Genomic DNA, 19515 nt, shown 5'->3' with positions numbered 1-19515 from the left:
TAAGATGAAGGCAATAAGGTAGTACAGATGACAGAACTGTTGTAATTATTTACAGGCCCACATAAAGAGGCAGAATTCCGTATGGTAAGGGCTTAAATACTTCTAGGAGACTGTTCCCTGTTCTACCACTTAATTCAAAACTAGTAAGATAAGAGGACTTCTCTAGCACACTGGAGGCCCTGGGTTCAATCTCCACCAAATGGGTGGTTGTGGGAGTAACAATTGTTTTCATCTCTGCCTGTTTTCTATCAATTTCCTCAGGAGTTTATAGTAACTTTTTAAAAAAATATGAGACCTTCTCTCAAGCGTGATGGGGTGAGATTAAACTTGCACCTTTTGTCTCTAAAAAGAAGAGGTTGAGTATAAGGAGTAAAATTTGTAAAATTAGAAAGGAAGATCAAGTTAGCCATGGATGTTTTGTGCCACTGCTTCATCTCTTGCAACCAGTACCTCATGTCCACAGCTGTTTTAACCTATATTATGGTGAAGATCCTGCAGAGGATCTTAAGTTACCTATACTATTTTTGTGATCTTAGAATTTTTGTGATGCAATTTTTATAATGTTATAGTTAAATGGATTGACATAATGACGAATGAAGTATAATTTATCAAGATGAGGAAAGCTGTCACTTCCCTGGATATTGTCAATATGGAGAACAGAGCTTAATATTAAAGTTGAAAGTTTAGCTTTCTAATCTTTCTAGTTCTATATCAAAGTCATACAGCCCTACCCTATCCTTAGACTTTTCCCTTGGGGCATTTGTTGAGTGTAATGAGGATTGTCTATACTATAGTCATTGTACATAGGTTTCCATATTTTGATAAAGTAGAAGATACTGAGGTCCACCAAACTATGAAAGTTGTATACAAAGTTTGACAGATATTGCATGCTGCTTTCAATATTAAGAAAATCACCTGGGCACTGCTGTGTCCTTTGAGATGTGTTATTTTCAACTGTCACTTCCCTGTACCTTACCCATAACCCTTATCAGATCAGAAAATCTGCTTGTTTTACAGTGATGTGTCTTGAAAAACCCCATTAGTTTGCAGTAGTTGTTCCATGCCTGCATGTTAGCCTTCAGTTTAATGACCTTTTTTATGTTCATTCATTTTATTTTATTTCCCATCGTGGTTTTGTTTATTTTTCTTTTTTGTTTTTTGTTTTTCTGTTCTCTTTTTAAAAACCGTCGTGGTTTGCCCTTCATATTCCCCAATGTTTGCACATGACAAGATGTTGCCATCCCAACATTACCTCCCACTTCACTGACCAGTGCCACTACTGACCATCTAGCACCAGCCACAACTGGACCACTGCCTTCAGCTCCTCGGGATGTCGTGGCCTCTCTGGTCTCTACCCGCTTTATCAAATTGACATGGCGTACACCTGCATCAGATCCTCATGGAGACAACCTCACCTACTCTGTGTTCTATACCAAAGAAGGGATTGCTAGGTAAGTGCCTGGATGTTTAGGCCAGTGGACTGCATCTTCTTACACCCTGCCTAGTTATAGCCACCCTGCTTTATCCATACAGGGTTTGTACCAGTTTTCAGTCCAGAAAATAAGATTATTGAAATGTGTTTTCCCTAAAGTCATTTGGGTCATTATGTAAACTCCAAGCATACTGAAGTCCTAGTATTTTTTCCTATCTTTCTGAAATAATGAAGAAAGCAGATAGAGCTCCTTAGGTAGAAGCATTCAGATGCAGCCAGGACTGTGCTGGTATGTTTCGATTTCTGTTTATAGTTCAGGGGTTCGATCCAAATCAAATCAATATGCACGCTAGATAAACTGCCACTGAAACACATCTCTTAACTCTAGAACTTTATCATTTTCTCATGATTTAGCAGAAAGTGTAGAGATTAAAATAGGTTTAATTTATTAGTCAAATGAATGTAGTGCTGTACCTACAGAATCTCTTTGATGTCACAAAAGTACTTCAGAGTAATTTCTGTAAGAGCATTATTGGTAAATTTTCCCTGGTATCTCCACCCATCTCAAGAGCTCAAATTGTTTACACGAGGGTGTCTAGAATCTCCAGACACTTTATCCACAGTCTGGCTTTATTTTCTGTGTACCTTCATTTTCTTTCTTCTCAATTAAACTCGTTTTCTAGTGAAGCCAGTCTACTTATCACTAAAACCTTTGTTCCCAGTCTCCCTGGTCTCCTCCTTTCTTCTTCCCAGCTAAAACTACATGCCTTCATCCTTCTATACATGAAGCCCACTCAAGACAGTCTCTGCCTCAGCACATTACTGTTACTCTCCATATATATTAAAACCCCTAATATTGACAGTTGACTATAATAATATTTGATCAACCTAAGGTATTTATATTATATTGTTTTCCCACCAAATCATAAACTCTGTGAAAAACCCATTTCACCTGCTGACTGTTGTAGATTCTTTCACTGTGCTCAGCTTAGGGCCCTAATACATCAAGTACAGTTTATTTTTTTATACTGGGGTTTCTGTAATTGTTATATACTTATTGTTTTTATGGCCAATCTACCAAGCTCAGCAGATGCAGGGCCCAGTGATTTTGCCCCATCAGAAGTCTCATTAGCATAATTTTATTTTGATAGATTGGACTGCTTGTTGGATAATGCTTGCTGAAAACAGGATGCTTGAGGTTTTACAAAGCTAAGGGAACAGTCCTGTTCATAAAAAAGATATACAATATTACTAGTACAATGAACAAGAAAGACATTAAATAAAACAATAGAGGAAGATTAGAGAGTGGCAAGGGCTGAAAACAAAAGAAAACTGAAAAAGAAAACAGCAAAATATAAGAAATAAAACAACACACACCCCCCAAAACAAAACAAAAAAAAACAAAGCATTCCCCAAGAAAAACCCAAACTCACACCCACAGAGTCGAAGGATGCAGTAGTACTACATGGACTTTAGGGAACTGAGTGTCAAAATAACCCACAGGTGACTTTGGCATTTTACTGCAAATGTCATGTAAGTTTACAAAGGGAAGGAGGCATCTAGTTATTCTTGTGCATAACACACACTATTTCCCCAGCAGGAACTTTGCCTTTTTTAATCCATCTACCATAGATACATTTTCCAAACAAGTAATTATACTTGGCTTATTGTCTATCACATTCCTCAGGCCTTATCTAAATGCCCACATACAAGTGTCCATTCACTTTTACACTGTATTAGAGCCAGCTTATCTCCATGCCCTTTGTTACCTTTTACAAACCTGATGATGTCATTTAGCAGCTGCAAGTGGGCTCGGTGAGACATTTATAATGACAGATACTAGGGCACAAGAGTGTCTGGTGTGAGGATGAGACCATAAAGCTTGCCTCCTTGACCAGAGCTTTTGGTAGAAATTAGTTTGAGATTAAAAATAAAATGCACATTTGGAACCAGATGTTGAAGTGCCAGTTAGAATCTGGGCATAATCAAATGAGAATGGACCATTTTAGACCCTTGAGCAGTTATGCCCTCTGACTGTATTAACAGTTTGTAGTTATCAGTATTTTAAGAGTACTTTTCAAGGTTATAATAGAAGAAGAAAAATAAAACCAGAGAGAAAGAAGGTATGTTGATCTAGACACAAGCAGTTGATAGCCTGGATGAAGATGAGAACAGTGACATAGAGTGGGTGAGGCAAATACCGTAAGTGTATTGAAGAAGATTCTTTAAGAGGCCAACTTTGTTGCTTCAATAAGCTTGATTTCTAAATACAAGCAATGAAGGGATAAAAGAAGTTTAAAAATGGAAAAGAAATCTATTGTGATTATTTTTGTTTTATAATATAAACTATTTAACCTACATGAGATTATATTTGTCATTCATAGAACGAGAAGAATACTTTTTTTTTTTACACAGTATACTAAGAATACGGTGTAAGAATGTAGACATTTTAGGCAAATTTCTCTACTTCTGCGTTTAAAAACATAACCACCAGATGTCACTATATGCATGGGTCAAAAGTAGTAGTTCTATTGGGTACCTAAATTGTGTAGTCCAGAGTGTCTGTTGCCTGCCTTTTGAAATTTCTAAGAAATTTTGTCCTCTTTATTTTTTTTTAAAAAAAGCCTCTATTTTAAACAGCAGTTCTTTTCTGGTATTGGCTATTAAATGAAGAATTGAGAGTTATTCCCAAGACTAAAAGCATTTTCAAGGTGGATGAAGTATTTGAGCTGTTAGTCTAGTTCCAGGGTTTCATATTATGGATACAAGGCCAAATCAGAGTTGTTATTTTTATGATCCAGGAGCTAATAGTTGTATCTATATTTTAAAATAGTGACTTTTTAATCTTTATATAAGGAAGTGTTTGCCTCTAAGCTTGAATTTACCATATGGACTTCTAAAAAAAGCTTGTCCATGTTGTCTCATTCTTCCATTAAATACCTAAAGAAAGTGGGGTCCAGAAAGAGGTAGTGATTTGATCATAGTCTTTTGGCTGGCAAACAGCCCTACCGTACCTGGAATTTAATTTCCTAGCTTCTTATCCAACACTGTCTTAATATAGCATAGACTTTTTAAAATAACGATTCTATAGAAATTTGTTCCAGATTTCAGTAATGCCTCTGATTTCTCTCATTACCCCACCTTTCAGACAACCCTGGCTGTCCTGACACTTAATTTGTAGACCAGGCTGGTCTTGAACTCACTGAGATCCTCCTGCCTTTGTCTCCCAAGTGCTGGGATTAAAGGCGTGCGCCACCATCGCCTGGATTCTTTTTTTAAAAAATTTATTGAAAATATGATTACCTTGTTTTCATTTTCTCTTTTTTCCCTCCAACTCTTCTCATTATCTCCCCTCCAATTCATGGCCTCTTTGTTATACACACGCACATACACACGCACGCACGCACACACACACTGCTGGGTTGTGTGTGTGTATTTAGCTATAATCAGTGATGCCAGTAATGTTTAATCAAAATCATTCCTGTATTTATGATCTGCTCTTCTGTCTGCACCATATACTGTTCTTCCTCGTAACCCTTTTGAGAATAAGTGAAACTTAATAATTAGAACTTTCACATGATATAGAAATTGAAACTATCTAAAAATATTTGTATTGACCAGTTTCTTTCAAAACCCCTTCTTTATCCAAAGGGAGCGTGTTGAGAATACCAGTCAGCCAGGAGAGATGCAGGTGACTATTCAAAACTTGATGCCAGCAACTGTGTACATCTTCAAAGTTATGGCTCAAAATAAACATGGTTCTGGAGAGAGTTCAGCTCCTCTACGAGTAGAAACACAGCCTGAAGGTAAGTCTTTCACCTGTCTGTTGGCCGCACCTAGAGGGAGACAATTTGGAGTCCTGTCAGCTTTTTGTCTTGCATAATAGCTTCAAGCTCCTTCTGAATGTGAAAATGTATTTCTGTCAATCACTAACAAGTAAAAGGACAGTGTATTTCTACTTCCTTTATGTTCATATTGCACTGATCTTTTACGACTTAGTTTAAAAGTCTTGTAGAACCTGTCTTCAGATTCTTTGTACTCTTTTACCTGTGTGATTCTGAGATACATCATCATCTCATGCCTTCAGTTGCTTTTATTCATATAACCTATTTATGAACAGTTGCTGTAATGTCTAATGTAGTGCTTTGCACAGGAGGTGTGTATTTATACTTGTCACCAGCTGGGGTGCCCTATGTTAGCATACCTCACTAGTTAGGACTTCTTGGTGCTCTTACTTTGGATCTGTGTTCTTTTGTGCTTAATAGTGTTACCTCTAATTATATTTCTAAGGCTTTCTGTGACTAAGGCAAGTGTCAAGTTTGTTTATATTATAAATGTCCTGTATGCCTTAACTTTGGACTATAAACTACAGGCCTGTATTTGTAAGAAATGTCATATAGTGTTTTCCCTTCCTGAGATATTTTGAAGTTTTGCCTCTCACCATAAGCCATGTTTTCCTTAGAATATTCTATAGTTTACTTTTATTGTACCTACACTAGCTTGTCTGCGTTCGTGAACCTAAATAAAAAAGACTTTGTTTTAGTGGAGAACATGTGAGATACATTTGTAGAAACTCCCTATCTGGGAACTCAGAAGAATGGATGAATTTACCAATAATGGAACAGAAATAATTCAGGGATAAAGGAAAGAACTTAAGAGCCTTCAATTTTTAATATTATAGCAAATTACCTAACAAATATTTGAGTACCTCTTATGCCAGGTACTATGAACAATATTGGAGAAACAGGAACGGTTAACAAGTAAGATTTGTCCTTAAGGGTAAACAGTAGTAGATATGCGAAGAGGACTTTGATCACCATAGTATTGGACACTAGGCAAGGACATAAGAGCCTTAAAGAGTCTCCAGAGTTGATTTAAGGGGAATGCATTCTCATCTTAGGGTAGGGTGTTAAATTTCATAGTTGACTGTTTTCATATAAGTGTGGGAATTGTCCATTTGATTTTTAGACTCCATTATCCATCATTAGCTTTGAAGTCCAGATACCATACATGAACGATACTGAACTAGAATTCAGAGCAAGGAAGAAGTTGTATAAAAATATAGAAAGGAACCTAGGAAAGATGGAACCTGGGGTTGACCTTAAAGCATTTGACATAGCACAAGCATTCTTGGGGAAGAAAGCTGCATGACCCAAATCCCAGAAATAGGATCAAACAGTTCATGCAAAGTGAGTCATGATGAAAATGAAGGAAGGACCACTGGATTTGTTCTGGTGCAGAAGTCTGTGCTGGGGCTGTGAACCTTCTGAAAATGAAAATATCTGTGTGTCTATATATATTCACATTCGCCTTGGAAAGAGTCTATAGCTTTCATGAACATTTCAGACTTTGTGATCAAATTTTGAAAACCTCTGAACTAGAAGTATCATTGCCAAGTCTAGAAGTGAAAGAGACAGCATATGGAAAAGAGACCTTATTATGTACCTAACTGTGTGTCTTTCACTGTTTTCGGTAGTTCAGACCTACAAGAATAGTAAGCCTTGACTTCTGTCCAAAGGAATTTACAAATAATACCAGAAACAGGCAGTTAAATACATAATAGTGTGAGGTGCTGCCATGACATGTTGAAGAGCTGTGGTCAAGAAAGAGCAGTTAGGCCAGGTGGTGGTGCACACCTTTAATACCAGCAGTCAGTTGGCAGAGGGGAGGTAGAGGCAGGCGTATATTTGTGAGGTTGAGGCCAGCATAGTCTAAAAAGCAAGTTCCAGGACAGCCACCAAGACAGTTAAAAGAGAAACCTGTCTCAAAGAAAAGAGAGAAAGAAAGAGCAGTTAAATGAGGTATAAGCAGGAGGAACAACCAGTTTTGATGAAGCATTTGGAATTTTGATGTTGTTGTTGTCATGTTTTTCAAGACAGGGTTTCTCTGTGTAGCTTTGGAGTCTGTCCTGGAACTCACTTTATAGACCAGGCTGGCCTCAAACTCAAAGAGATCCACCTGCCTCTGCCTCCCCAGTGCTGGGATTAAAGGCCTGTGTCACCACTTCCCAGCTGGCATTTGGAATTTGACAATAGAGACATGTGAAGTAAAGAGGACCTTGCTCCTCCTGAAGGTATGAATATGGAGAGGTCTGAATGTTAAATTAGCTGTCTTTGGGAAGTACTTTGACTATTTAGTTTTATAAGTCAACTTAAGACTTCTGTTTATTATACCACTGTGCAGCTGGTTTGAATGAATCATTAGTGCCTTTTTTAAGGATCATATTTGCCTGCACTTCATTAATGAGTATATTGAAAGTGATGTCAAGAGATATTTTGTTTTCCCTCTGTTTAGTTAAGTTAGAAGAAAGTTTTCACAGCAACAGAAGTGTGACAAACCCTACCTGTCTATTAATGTTGAACTGTGCTATTAATGTTGAACAAATAGCATGCATGGTTCATGACTAAATAAAGCAACCAACTGTTAAAAGTAACTACATTCAGATCTTTCTACTTCTTAAGCAAAACACATCTTAAGGCATAGTGCTGCTATTTGAGTAAACCAGTTTGTTTTAACTTATTTCTCCTTCTTTGGCCTTAAATCTAACAGTGTCCATAATGGAGACATTAGTGCTAGAAAACTTAGTTTCAAATACAGGACATCTCCCAAAGTGTAGGTAAGGGCAGCTAGCTAGGATTGGTATACCAGTGGGAAAGAACACTTAGTCATAAGAAAAGACTATTTTGAAAAGATTAATGTATGAGCCATTGTGGAAATTAGGAGTCCACAGAGGACAGCCACTCCCTTGAAGGTACTTTCCCAGTTTTTTTTTTTTTTTTTTTTTGTTGATCTCCACGAAGTCCTATGTTTTAGACTCAGAAAGTGACCAACTTCTGGCTCCAGCATTATAAATTTCCCATCACTTGGAAAGCTTCTTCACCTCAAAACTTATCTATAATGGGAATAATAATACTAATTAATGGTGACTATTACTAAAGCAAATGCTATTCCTTTAACTAGTTTTGTTGCTTTGCTGCTTTTCTTTTGTGCATGTATCCACACATCATTTCTAAACATGGGTCTGACTGTCATGCTCCTGTCCTCTGACTGTTAGGGAAAATCTAAACTCTATAGCAGAACAACAAAGGGTCCTCACTGTCTGGCTCTTGTTTTCAACATTATTTCTTCCACAACCATTCTGTGGTACAACCATACAAGTCATATAACATCGTCTTTCCACTTATCCCCTTGATTGCTCCAATAACAAATAATTTTCTCTCTGCTGTCTGAGAAGACAGATTATTTGTAATACCAAGAAGTCTTCACCAGCCTTCCTTTTCCTCCCCTTACACAACAGAATCCTGTACTCTTTTTATTTCATTACAGCCACCAAATGAATCTGTTGAGATTTATTAATATGCCTGATTTCCGTGCTAAACTGGGAGTTCTTGTGAAGGAGACCTCTGCCCATCCCTGTGGGCCTTTTTAGCGCCCAACAAAAGAAAGAGATCCTCCAATGGTGGTTGCTTTCGTGTGCTACCTTATTCCTCTGCAAAACCAGATTGGGGGCTGAGGAAGATAGCTCAGTGATTCAAGGTTTTGTCACGCAAGTCTAAGGACTGGAGTTTGGATCCCCAGCACCCATATAAGGCTGGGCATACACCTCATCTCTAGATAAGAAATGGAGGACAGGTGGGTCCCAGGGCTCTGATCATCCATCCACCCTAGCTGACCTTCGGTTTCCACAGTCTGTACCAGTGAATACACACACACACACATGTGCGCACACATACACAAACATACTCTTGAAAGTTTATAAGTGACAAAAGAATTCTTTGTGTATTTTTCTTATTTTTAATAAATTGAAGGTACATCATAGATAATTTCTGACTTTGACTTAACATAAAGAAAAATGTATATCTCCTATAAGAACTTAAGTCAATTGTCTTCTGAGCTTTTATTGTTTGTGACATTGTGACAGTATCACTGAGAGTGATTAAGAACTACAGTAAACATGATTTATATCTTGAGCTCTTGAAATTCTCTTTTCAGTTCAGCTCCCTGGCCCAGCACCTAATATCCGAGCTCATGCAACGTCACCTACTTCTATCACTGTCACATGGGAAACACCACTGTCCGGCAATGGGGAAATTCAGAATTACAAGTTGTACTACATGGAAAAAGGGACTGATAAAGAACAGGTATAAAATGACATGATCTTTTAGAACCACTGGTTTCTAAAAAACTAAAGGGGTTGCAGATACAGCTCAGTGGTAGAACAGTTGCCTAGCATGCACAGATGTACTAGTTCTGTACCCCCCCAACCCCCAGATCTTCCAAAGCTCGGTAGTTGATTAGAAATCAAAGTGAGGGAGAGATACAGGAAATTAAATGTTGATGGTATTGTTTTGTTGTGCTGATTTATTTTGTAGCTTTTACCAGCAGGGGTTACTAAATGTCAAATAATATTTCTAAATAATTATTATTTATGATTAACTAATATGCTTTCGCTATAAATAACTGTAAGAGGGCTAAAACTCTGTATTGTGCAGAAGTTGTTTAGTCATTTTGTAGCATTTCTTTTGGCTTGAGAGGTGTGTGTTGTGTGTGTGCGTGTGTGTGTGTGTATACAACACACACAGTATTCTATTTCATTCAAGGATGTTGATGTTTCAAGTCACTCCTACACTATTAATGGACTGAAAAAATACACAGAGTATAGTTTCCGAGTGGTGGCCTACAATAAACATGGTCCTGGAGTCTCCACACAAGATGTTGCTGTTCGAACATTATCAGATGGTGAGCTTTTTTTTCTTTGCAACAAAATACCATTCTTAGTGACTCTAATTAGTTGTAAAATCATGTGCTTTGATGTCAAGAAAATTCTGTTCATAGCCCCATTATCCCCCTTACAGCTCAAGTCACAACCTTTTTGAGTATTTTTCTTATGTCAGCTTTAGGTAACACCAACTTCACCAGCTTTATTGTCGCTGGAAAGCACAGAGCATGTGGTAGCTAATACTAAATGGGTTCTTGGTTATTTTTCGTACAGTCTTTGTCTTCTATGTAGGTGACTTCTGTTGCTTGTTACTGCACAGACCATTTTATGGCAGTTGGAAGATTAGCCTTACTCTACATACCAGCCATACTTATTTTCCTAATAGATATCTTGTGACAGTTTGATTTCTCACCTGTGACTATATTTTAAACTAAATTATATGCACATACCCATGACTAACAGAAGTACTTTCATTACAGCTTGCCAGTGATTGCATAGGTCAAAATCAATGGGGTTTTTAAAAAAGAAAGAAAATAGCAATTTACTGTAAGGGTATCTCTCTGATAAAACTCATCTAAATTCAGTATTCTTTGTTTTTTAAAAATGTTTTTGTATATAGCTCATATATATAAGCATGCATGCTTTAAAAGCTATAGTTTGACTCTGTTAAGCAGATGATCGAACATTTCATCACTAGGAAAGAAGCATGGATAAAGATACAACTTTGCTTCTATTATTTTCCTACCCAAAAATTTAACTTCAGCCTAGCAAACAGATATGTCAAATAGAGAAAAGTTCTGCAACTTTTTTTAAATTTAAAAACTGACCTCAGTTCTTAAAATGTATTATTAGTCTTATAGAAAAATCATCTAAAGAGTAAAGACATGGGATATAAAATACGTGTGATCTTTGGTTCCTAGATAGTAGAGAAAAAAGCATCTCTGGGATACTGTCAATACACTAATTAGTATTAAGCTTGCTAAATATTAGACATATTATTTATGTATATTTGATACCATTTTTATATCAAAATTGCAGTTTCTAAATATGATTGTTGTGTTTTAGTTTTGTTGGAGCCTGCTCTTGTTCTTAAGACATATAGGTACTAAAGTATTTCAGAGTGACCTGTTGCAGTGATTTGCAGCCATCTCTCAGATAATTCAGAAACAATGGATAAGCCTATATCTATGCAATTTCTCATTTATATTTTAAATGGGAAAATAATGTTACTAATTGCTGAATGTTAGTAATTAGTGAATCTAGAAAGAGAATACAGTGTTTATTGTACTGTTCTTTGTTCTTTTCTTTGGACTTGAGAATTTTTCAGATAAAAAAGAGGAATACAATATAAATTATAGTTGGGCTACCTAACTGCATAAACCAGTTGGTCATGATTTGGGGAAAAAATTTTTATGGAAAAAGGCCTTTTAAATCTACATGTAAGCCAAATTTTAACTGTACTTAAATATGTTGGCCTACTGACCACAGTACCTTGAAAACTGAGTGGAACCACGTTTCTTAACATGGGGGTTTAAGACAGCACTTAGAAGTAAGATAAATTCCAGGTCTTAGGCCACCTAAAAGGAATACCTTGATCAAGTAGATCACATGCAAGTTCATTTGTAGATAACTTACACACGAGCTGGAAACAGGAATAAACTGCTGTGAGAGCACTGTCCGGAGTGAGAACTTGCCACGTTGTAGCTTGCAACAAATCTTGGCTGTGAGGGTGGAAATGTTTTCAGAACAGGTGCTGGGTCCTACTTCAGACCTGTACAGCTGACTCTGATTTGAGGCTCATGTCATTTTCCTAGACAAAGGTTCAGTAGGTCCTTATTTTGATATGTGGTCACCAGATGATAGAGAACCTAAGGTCCTGATGAGAGGAATAGGTGAGAATGCTAGAACTAGTGTTTGGTGAATAGAGGGTAAACTAATGATGTCTGCTTGAGTTTTCTTTGCTCCCTATCATTATGTGGAGGGAGATGTGGGAAGGAACATGGCCATCAATTTTTAGATGTTCTTGTGTTAAGTTCCAGTATAGTAAGAACGTTAGCTATGTACTGTTTGACCAGCAGACCCAGACTCTTCGCATCTAAATGCATGCTCTGGTACATTGCATGCTCTGGCACATTGCTGCAGCTTTCCTTTTTTAAAGGTTTTTCTCTTCTTAAGAATTGCCTTCTAAACCACTTTACAAAGTCCATAAGAAAGCCAAACTTGCTGATGTGTGTCTATCCCATTTTGGTCCGTATTATTATATAGTTCATTCAGTTACTTGCCACATTTATTAGACTTGGTTCCAGAAAATGTGAGACTCTTGCCTATGATGGATATTCAGAATAAATATGCTTAAGGTTCAGAATATGTGTGAAGTCTAGAAGTTTGGGGTCTAGGGCAGTGGTTCTCAACCTTTCCTAATGCTGCAGCCTTTTAATACAGTTCATCATGTTATGGGTAACCCCAACCATAAAATTATTTCTTTGCTACTTCATAACTGTAATTTTTTTACTGTTAAGAATCATAAATATCTGATATGCAACCTCTCTGTGAAAAGGTTGTTCAACTCCCAGAGGGGTCATGACACACAGGTTGAGAACTGCTGGTCTAGAGGTTCAAAGACATTGTACATCCCTGAAGTAACTATGTGATTTCCAGAGAATCAGCCTGATTTGAGTAAGGATGGATTCTCATATGAAAGGGTCTTACCTTAAAACATGAATCAAGCATGGCCACACTAGGGTTGATAATCAAGCCCTAGAGCTATCAACATAAGACATTGTTATCTGAATTCAGACCTAGTCACATAGTTAGTATTGGAGATGTGCATTTGTGCTCAGTCTGGCCGAGAACAATAACATGTGGATGATTGGATTATTTCCTTTTTTTTATCTTAACCTGTCTAGTTCCCAGTGCGGCTCCTCAGAATCTGTCCTTAGAAGTGAGGAATTCAAAGGTAAAGTTTGCTTCTCTTCTCTTTATTGGCATACTAAACTTTAGAGGGGCTTAGAGAGCCAGAGATCCCTTAGACAAACATTAAAACAATGAAGGCTAATGTTTCAAAAACTCATTTGCTTTTTAAAATAACCTAGCCAGGTGGTGGTGGCACATGCCTTTAATTCCAGTACTCAGGAGGCAGAGGCAGGCAGATCTCTGAGAGTTCAAGGCCAGCCTGGTCTAAAAGAGCTAGTTCCAGGACAGGCTCCAAAGCTACAGAGAAACCCTGCCTGAAAAATAAAAGTAATAATAATAATAACATCAACAACCTGATAAATTAGGATGTAACTGAAAACATTTAAAATCAAGCAGGAAGATAAGACAGCATAGGTATAAAGCTGGGCTAAGAGCTCCACTGGTCTATTCTGTTTCTTTCCTTTCTCTGATACTAAAACTTCTTTAGCTTCTCTACAAAGCAAATTGCTGTTTTTATGTAAATATGATATTTTAGATCTTAACCATACAAAATTGTGCAAAGAAAGTAAGTTGCTTATGATGACACGATGCCGGTATAAACAAAGACGGGCAGGCATAGATTTTGGTGTCTGTTCACAGCATATCCACCATGTATGCATCTCAGATACTAAAGAAGTCTTCAAAAAGTACTATGTCATGCTTCTTCAGAAAACATTTTCTGCTCTCTTATTTCACTTTTTTGTTTTTGTTTTTTGTTCTGTTTTGTTTTTGACAGGGTCTTACTTGTATGTATATAGTTCAGGCTGGCCTGGAACTTACTGTATAGCCCAGGCTAGCCTCAAATATTTTTAATCTTGCAATTTCTGCCTTTCTAGGTTGGGACTACCTACACTCTACCATTCCTGTCCATAGAAATTATTTAATTAACAGCCAATTTGTATTCAAGAAGGAAAATAATTCTTACACCTAACAATAATCTAATCTTAATCTGTATGCTTCTGACCTTCTATTTTCTCTCTAAATCTTTTCCAGGACTTTAATATTTTCATTCAGATAAAATACTTAGGAGATAAATCTAGACTCAGTCAGGCATGTCCAAGCTGTGGCCATGGGTTGCATGCACCCAAGGTTAGATATTATGCAGTGCAACACAAAAATCATAGACTTAGAACATGAGGGGTTTTTGGTAGTTTCTCTTATCATTTGGCTCTCAAGCATGAATTTTTTTTAGATGGCATCTTGTCACATACCTGCTTTTTATCTCCCCTCAGTTGATCATTGGAAGTTTTTTAATTAAAGTTTTGTTTGTTTTTGTGTTTATATTTTGTTTTGTTTTGAAACAGGGTCTCACTGTGTATCTCAGGCTGACCCTAAATTCACTATAGACCAGACTGGCCACAAACTCACACACAGAATTCTATCTGCCTCTGTCTCCCAAGTGCTGGGATTAAAGATGTGCATCACCATGCCCAGTAAGTTAGAATTATTTTTGACTGACTGTTAAATAGATAATTTGATGAAGCTTCAAGTATTGTGAACTCTTATGTACTTATTCTCCTCTTTCTATAGTGAAATTGGACTTAATAGTGTACACAGTTAAGGCCATCCCTGTGAAGTGTTCAGTCTTTTCCTTGTACTGCTTTTTCTCAGAGTATAGTGATTCACTGGCAGCCCCCTTCTGCAGCCACACAAAACGGGCAGATTATTGGCTACAAGATTCGTTACCGAAAGGCCTCCCGAAAAAGTGATGTCACTGAGACCTTAGTAACTGGGACACAGCTGTCTCAGCTGATTGAAGGTAAGCTCCTTTGCATATAGTCAATGACTAAAAAGTGGTTCTTTCTCAGACTTTAAATTATGCTAGTCTGAAACTGTTCTAAGTAGTGTTTTATATAAACAAATTAAAAATGGTTCTCGAAAGCTTATAATAATCCATTTTTAACTTAATGCAGATTAATGGAAAATACTCTTGTCAATTCCTCCATCTCTGAGGCTTGAACTGTGTTTGATTTTTATTTTTTATTGTCTCATTTTCTGAGTATATAACACTTAATTTGTAATGTAAAAATTAAGAGAATTTATTCAACCTAGTTGGTAACAAAACTTGTTATATTGTGCCAGATTCATGTGACCTGTGGAGTATTTTAATAGCTGCGGTATTATAATTACATTTGCTGCTGTGAATAGTGTGAAGTTAGAAAATTCTATCAGAAATACTGTTTTGTATCATTTTCCTTTTATATATTACAGAACATGAAGTGTATCTTATAAAAATCAACCCAAATACCTATCTCATAAAGGATCATTCTATAGATTACTAGGAATTCTCTTTTTTTATATAGCTATGAAAAATAGAGTTGGTCAAGAAAGGGTATGGCTCCTATTCAGGAGAATCTTGAGAATCTAAATATGTAAGGCCAGTGTAACAGAAGATAGAATCTAGAAAAGGATAGCTATTCTCTATAAGCATGTCCCAAGTATCCACAGAATGAAAAGCTTTAATCTGAATGAACTAACATTAAATATACAATGTGAACAAAAACAGATTCTTGGTGTCTTGGAGCATTAACCAGAAATACATTGGATTGTACAGTTAATATATAGCTGGACAGAACGGTTACACTGCCACATTGGCACACATTACTGCAGCTTTATGTTTACTGTGTGCCTTAGTTTTGCTTTTTAAGCTCTTTCCGTTATTTAGAGAGAGAGGAACTTAGCCTTTGTATACTTGACTCTGTCTTGCCTGCTCTTTCATATATTCTTACCCTTCTAGAGGTCAAGGAATGGTAACTGAATAATTGGTTTCTTTCAGATCTTTGTTGTGCCATGTTTGTTTTTATTCTAAGGTTTTGTCCACTAACAATTACGAACAAATGTGCAGCCCTCTTTAGCACTCTCTGACAAGATTGTAATGGGTAATGGGCCTGGAGTGGTGGCTCCGTCATTAAGAGCATTGGCTGCTCTTCAGGAGTTCCTGGGTTAGATTCTCAACACCCACATGGAGGTCCACAACAGTCAAACTCCAGTCTCAGGGAATCAATTACCCTCTTCTGGCCTCCCAGGGCACCAGGCACACTTGTGATGCATAGACATATAGGCAAAACACCCATACATATAAGCTAATAAACAAAAAGAATTGGGAGGTGAATTGACTTGAACCAGCATTTGTTCCTCTCTGTCCTTGCTTGTTTGTGATCAGATTTAGGATGGCACATACAGAGCAGAACTTTCTGTCTCTTCTCATCATGTGCCAGGGTTGGTTACCTTAATTCCAGCACGCCTCGCTTCCCAGACTAGTTACTTGCATTCTTAATATTTCTGCCTTGACTGGGGTTTCTGTACTGTGCTGCTGTCCAAAGATCCCAATTATTTGGGTATAGAGAGGTAGACTAATATTAATAACCCTAATGGTCAGTGTCTTGTATTTAAGTATTCTAAAGATGTATGCATGAATGGATGCATAACTCGTCATATTAACTGTCATCCTGCTTTGTAGGTAGACTTTTATATGTGAATTTTTGTTGCTTTTGTATTGGTAAACCTTACACTTTATTAAAGCTGGTAGTAAATAAAGAGTTGCATAATAGGAAAGTTTGGGGTTTCTTCTTTTACTTACTATAAATACATTTGGCCAACTGGCTATTGAAAAATAGATTTCTAGGCCACATTTGATGTTTAAATTATTTCTGCTGTGGTTATAGCAGGTCTCAAAGAACAGAGGTAACCTGATAGGAGTTACATCTTTACATTCTTTTCTGGGTTTTGGTGTCTTCTGAAACCAGCGGATTTTGTTCCTTTGTAACAACTCTTTCATTATCTTTGGTCATGGCTTCCTTTTTTTTTTTTTTTTAACAAAGTCAAAGGCATTGCATTAAGTAATCCCAAAGTTGCCTTCATGCTCTTAAAAAAAAAAAACCAAAAACCTCTAACTTCCTGGGATATGGTTAGTTATTGCTGCTTTCTGCATTCTCCTAGGTGGTATGGGCACTGAGAGCTACCCTGTATTGTATATTGCTTATTATTTATTTTTGCTTGTTATTTATGAACTTACACTTTATTAAGCTGTGAACTGAATAGGTGAGATGTGTAGCAGCAGGCCGCTTGTTGGTTCCCAGCTGCTTAGCCCTGAAATAATCACACAGAAACTGTATTATTTAAATCACTGCTTGGCTCATTAGCTCTAGCTTCTTATTGGCTAGCTCTTACATATTAATTTAACCCATTTCTATTAATGTGTGTATCGTCACATGGCTGTGGCTTACCGGCAAGATTCCAACCACCATCTGTCTCCAGTGGCTCCATGGCTTCTCTCAGACTCTGCCCTTCTTCCTCCCAGCATTCAGCTTAGTTTTCCCTGCCTAGCTAAGTTCTGCCCTGCTGTAGGTCCAAAGCAGTTTCTTTATTCATTAATGGTAACCACAGCATAAAGAGGAAATCCCACATCAGAGATATTTCATTTTATAGGATACTACTAACTTTCTGTTTTCCAAATCTCTTGTTTTAGCTTATCTTTTTTGTTATTTGATTCACAGGTCTTGATCGGGGGACAGAATATAACTTCCGAGTAGCTGCTCTCACAGTCAATGGTACAGGACCAGCAACTGATTGGCTGTCTGCTGAAACTTTTGAAAGTGACCTAGATGGTAAGATTAAACATAATGGCACATGGTAGATATTAACTATTGTCAATTAATCAGATTGGAAAGCCACTGACTTTGGCTTAAGCTTGTGGAAGCTAGTGTGACATACTGCTGTTGTTTTTGTGAAGCAACCAAGTTCCTGAAGGAGTTGTTTTCCAGACATTGTAAAAAAGTATCAGAGTTAGCAGGCTCAGAACAATAAAATATACAGACATTTGAAGTTGGGTTTCTTTACTGAAGCCAGTAAATAAATAGATAATCTAAAATTTAAGGGTGAGCCACATCCATTGTGCCTATATTTCATTTGCAGCTCCCTTTTTTTCTGAGACCTGGAAACCTTGTGCTTTCTCTCACCTGTTTGTTTTATACATAACCCCATGTGGTTATGTGTAGTTAGTTCCCTTATCAGTGATGGTGCTAGATTTGGGGAGATCAAAGACCTGTATTCCTATTCTGAGTTTGAACTAAGGTAGCAATTTATGCCTTGAGTAATATACATGAAAGATGCCTTAAACTGTCACCTTTTAAATCTAATGACTGAATCAGTTGTGGCTTCAGTGTCATTTTTTTCTAGATCATTGATTAGGTAAAGAAATAATTGGTACCATTGTTGTAATATGATATTTGATCGACCTTTTAACAGCAGGTATCTAATCTGTTGGTGACATACCTTTCTCGTTACACCTATAGAGTTTAGGGAGTGGAATGAGCAACCATTTGGGTCTTAGAAAAAACAAAAACCACCGGCTATATTTCACTGTAGTTACAAGTTCTCGTTGAATTCTTGACCCGAAATGGGGAGAAATTTATTAAAGCCCACTATTGTGACAGGAGCAAAACATCATTCCCCCAAGGACAGTGAAACATTTTACAGGAAAGTACATTTCATTTTTGTTTTTGCTCCTTCTCAGAATCTCGTGTTCCTGAAGTGCCTAGCTCTCTTCATGTCCGTCCACTTGTCACTAGCATCGTAGTAAGCTGGACTCCTCCAGAGAACCAGAACATTGTGGTTCGAGGTTATGCCATCGGTTATGGCATTGGCAGCCCTCATGCACAGACCATCAAAGTGGACTATAAACAACGTTATTACACCATTGAAAACCTGGGTATGTTTGCTAAGTAAAAGAGATAGTCATGTATGTGATTTCTTTATAACTTTCATTACATTATTTGCAGAAAAATTGCAACACTTGTGGAAAGGATTTTTCCATATTCTCCTTAGATTCTTCACCTAGCGTGTGCAGGATTAACATTTCTCCACATTTCCTTTGTCCTTCTCTGTTTTCCTGTATACACATTTCCCCTGAAGCATAAATTCAGTTGCAGACATGACAGTTCTCACCAATCATTAGCTTTAACATGAAATGTTATTAAAATTGTTCTAAATAGTCTACTTATTGAAATAAAGACTTTAAAGTTGAGACAGAATTTTCATATTTGACACTTTTCTCACTATTGTCCTTAATGACAAAAGGAAAATGCAACTTTCTGGTTCAGGGTCTGTGTTTAGTCATTGTGTCTCATTAGCCTTGATTTAGAACCAGTTCTGTGTTGTGTTTTCCCTGACCTTGGTGAAAGACGTTTAGAAATACATATATATGCAATTTATGTCCCTCCGATTCGACTTGTCTAGCATTTCCACATTACCTCTGGAATGACAAGTGTTGGGTTTTTCTTAGTGCTTCATATTAGACACACAAAATGGTATCTGATGCTAATTATCACTTTTCTTTGTAATTAGTATGTGTTTCATAAGGAAATAACTTGATTTTTGTGCAAATATCTTGTTTCCCATCAAACTCACCTAC

General features: G+C 37.1%; 1 protein-coding gene across 4 annotated transcripts in view; it reads left to right on the top strand.

Annotated features, from left to right (window-relative positions):
- The window catches only part of Neo1 (neogenin 1), a 165339-nt gene that overhangs the window by 107747 nt on the left and 38077 nt on the right, over positions 1-19515 (top strand). For 2 of the 4 annotated variants that reach the window (XM_050151829.1, XM_050151828.1), the window contains exons 8-15: positions 1292-1451; positions 5084-5238; positions 9425-9573; positions 10033-10171; positions 13058-13107; positions 14715-14862; positions 17600-17710; positions 18619-18813. In XM_050151829.1, the coding sequence (XP_050007786.1) occupies positions 1292-1451; positions 5084-5238; positions 9425-9573; positions 10033-10171; positions 13058-13107; positions 14715-14862; positions 17600-17710; positions 18619-18813 (1107 nt within the window). Of the gene's footprint in view, positions 1-1231; positions 1452-5083; positions 5239-9424; positions 9574-10032; positions 10172-13057; positions 13108-14714; positions 14863-17599; positions 17711-18618; positions 18814-19515 lie in introns of all 4 variants that reach the window. The other 2 variants (XM_050151827.1, XM_050151826.1) reach the window with 1 other exon arrangement.

Source organism: Alexandromys fortis, unplaced genomic scaffold, assembly GCF_014885135.2.
Source record: "Alexandromys fortis isolate MF-2015 unplaced genomic scaffold, M_Fortis_MF-2015_v1.1 scaffold_70, whole genome shotgun sequence".
Lineage (NCBI taxonomy): Eukaryota > Metazoa > Chordata > Mammalia > Rodentia > Cricetidae > Alexandromys > Alexandromys fortis.
The sequence above is the reverse complement of the archived record's forward strand: the minus strand, read 5'-3'. Positions and strand labels throughout refer to the sequence as shown.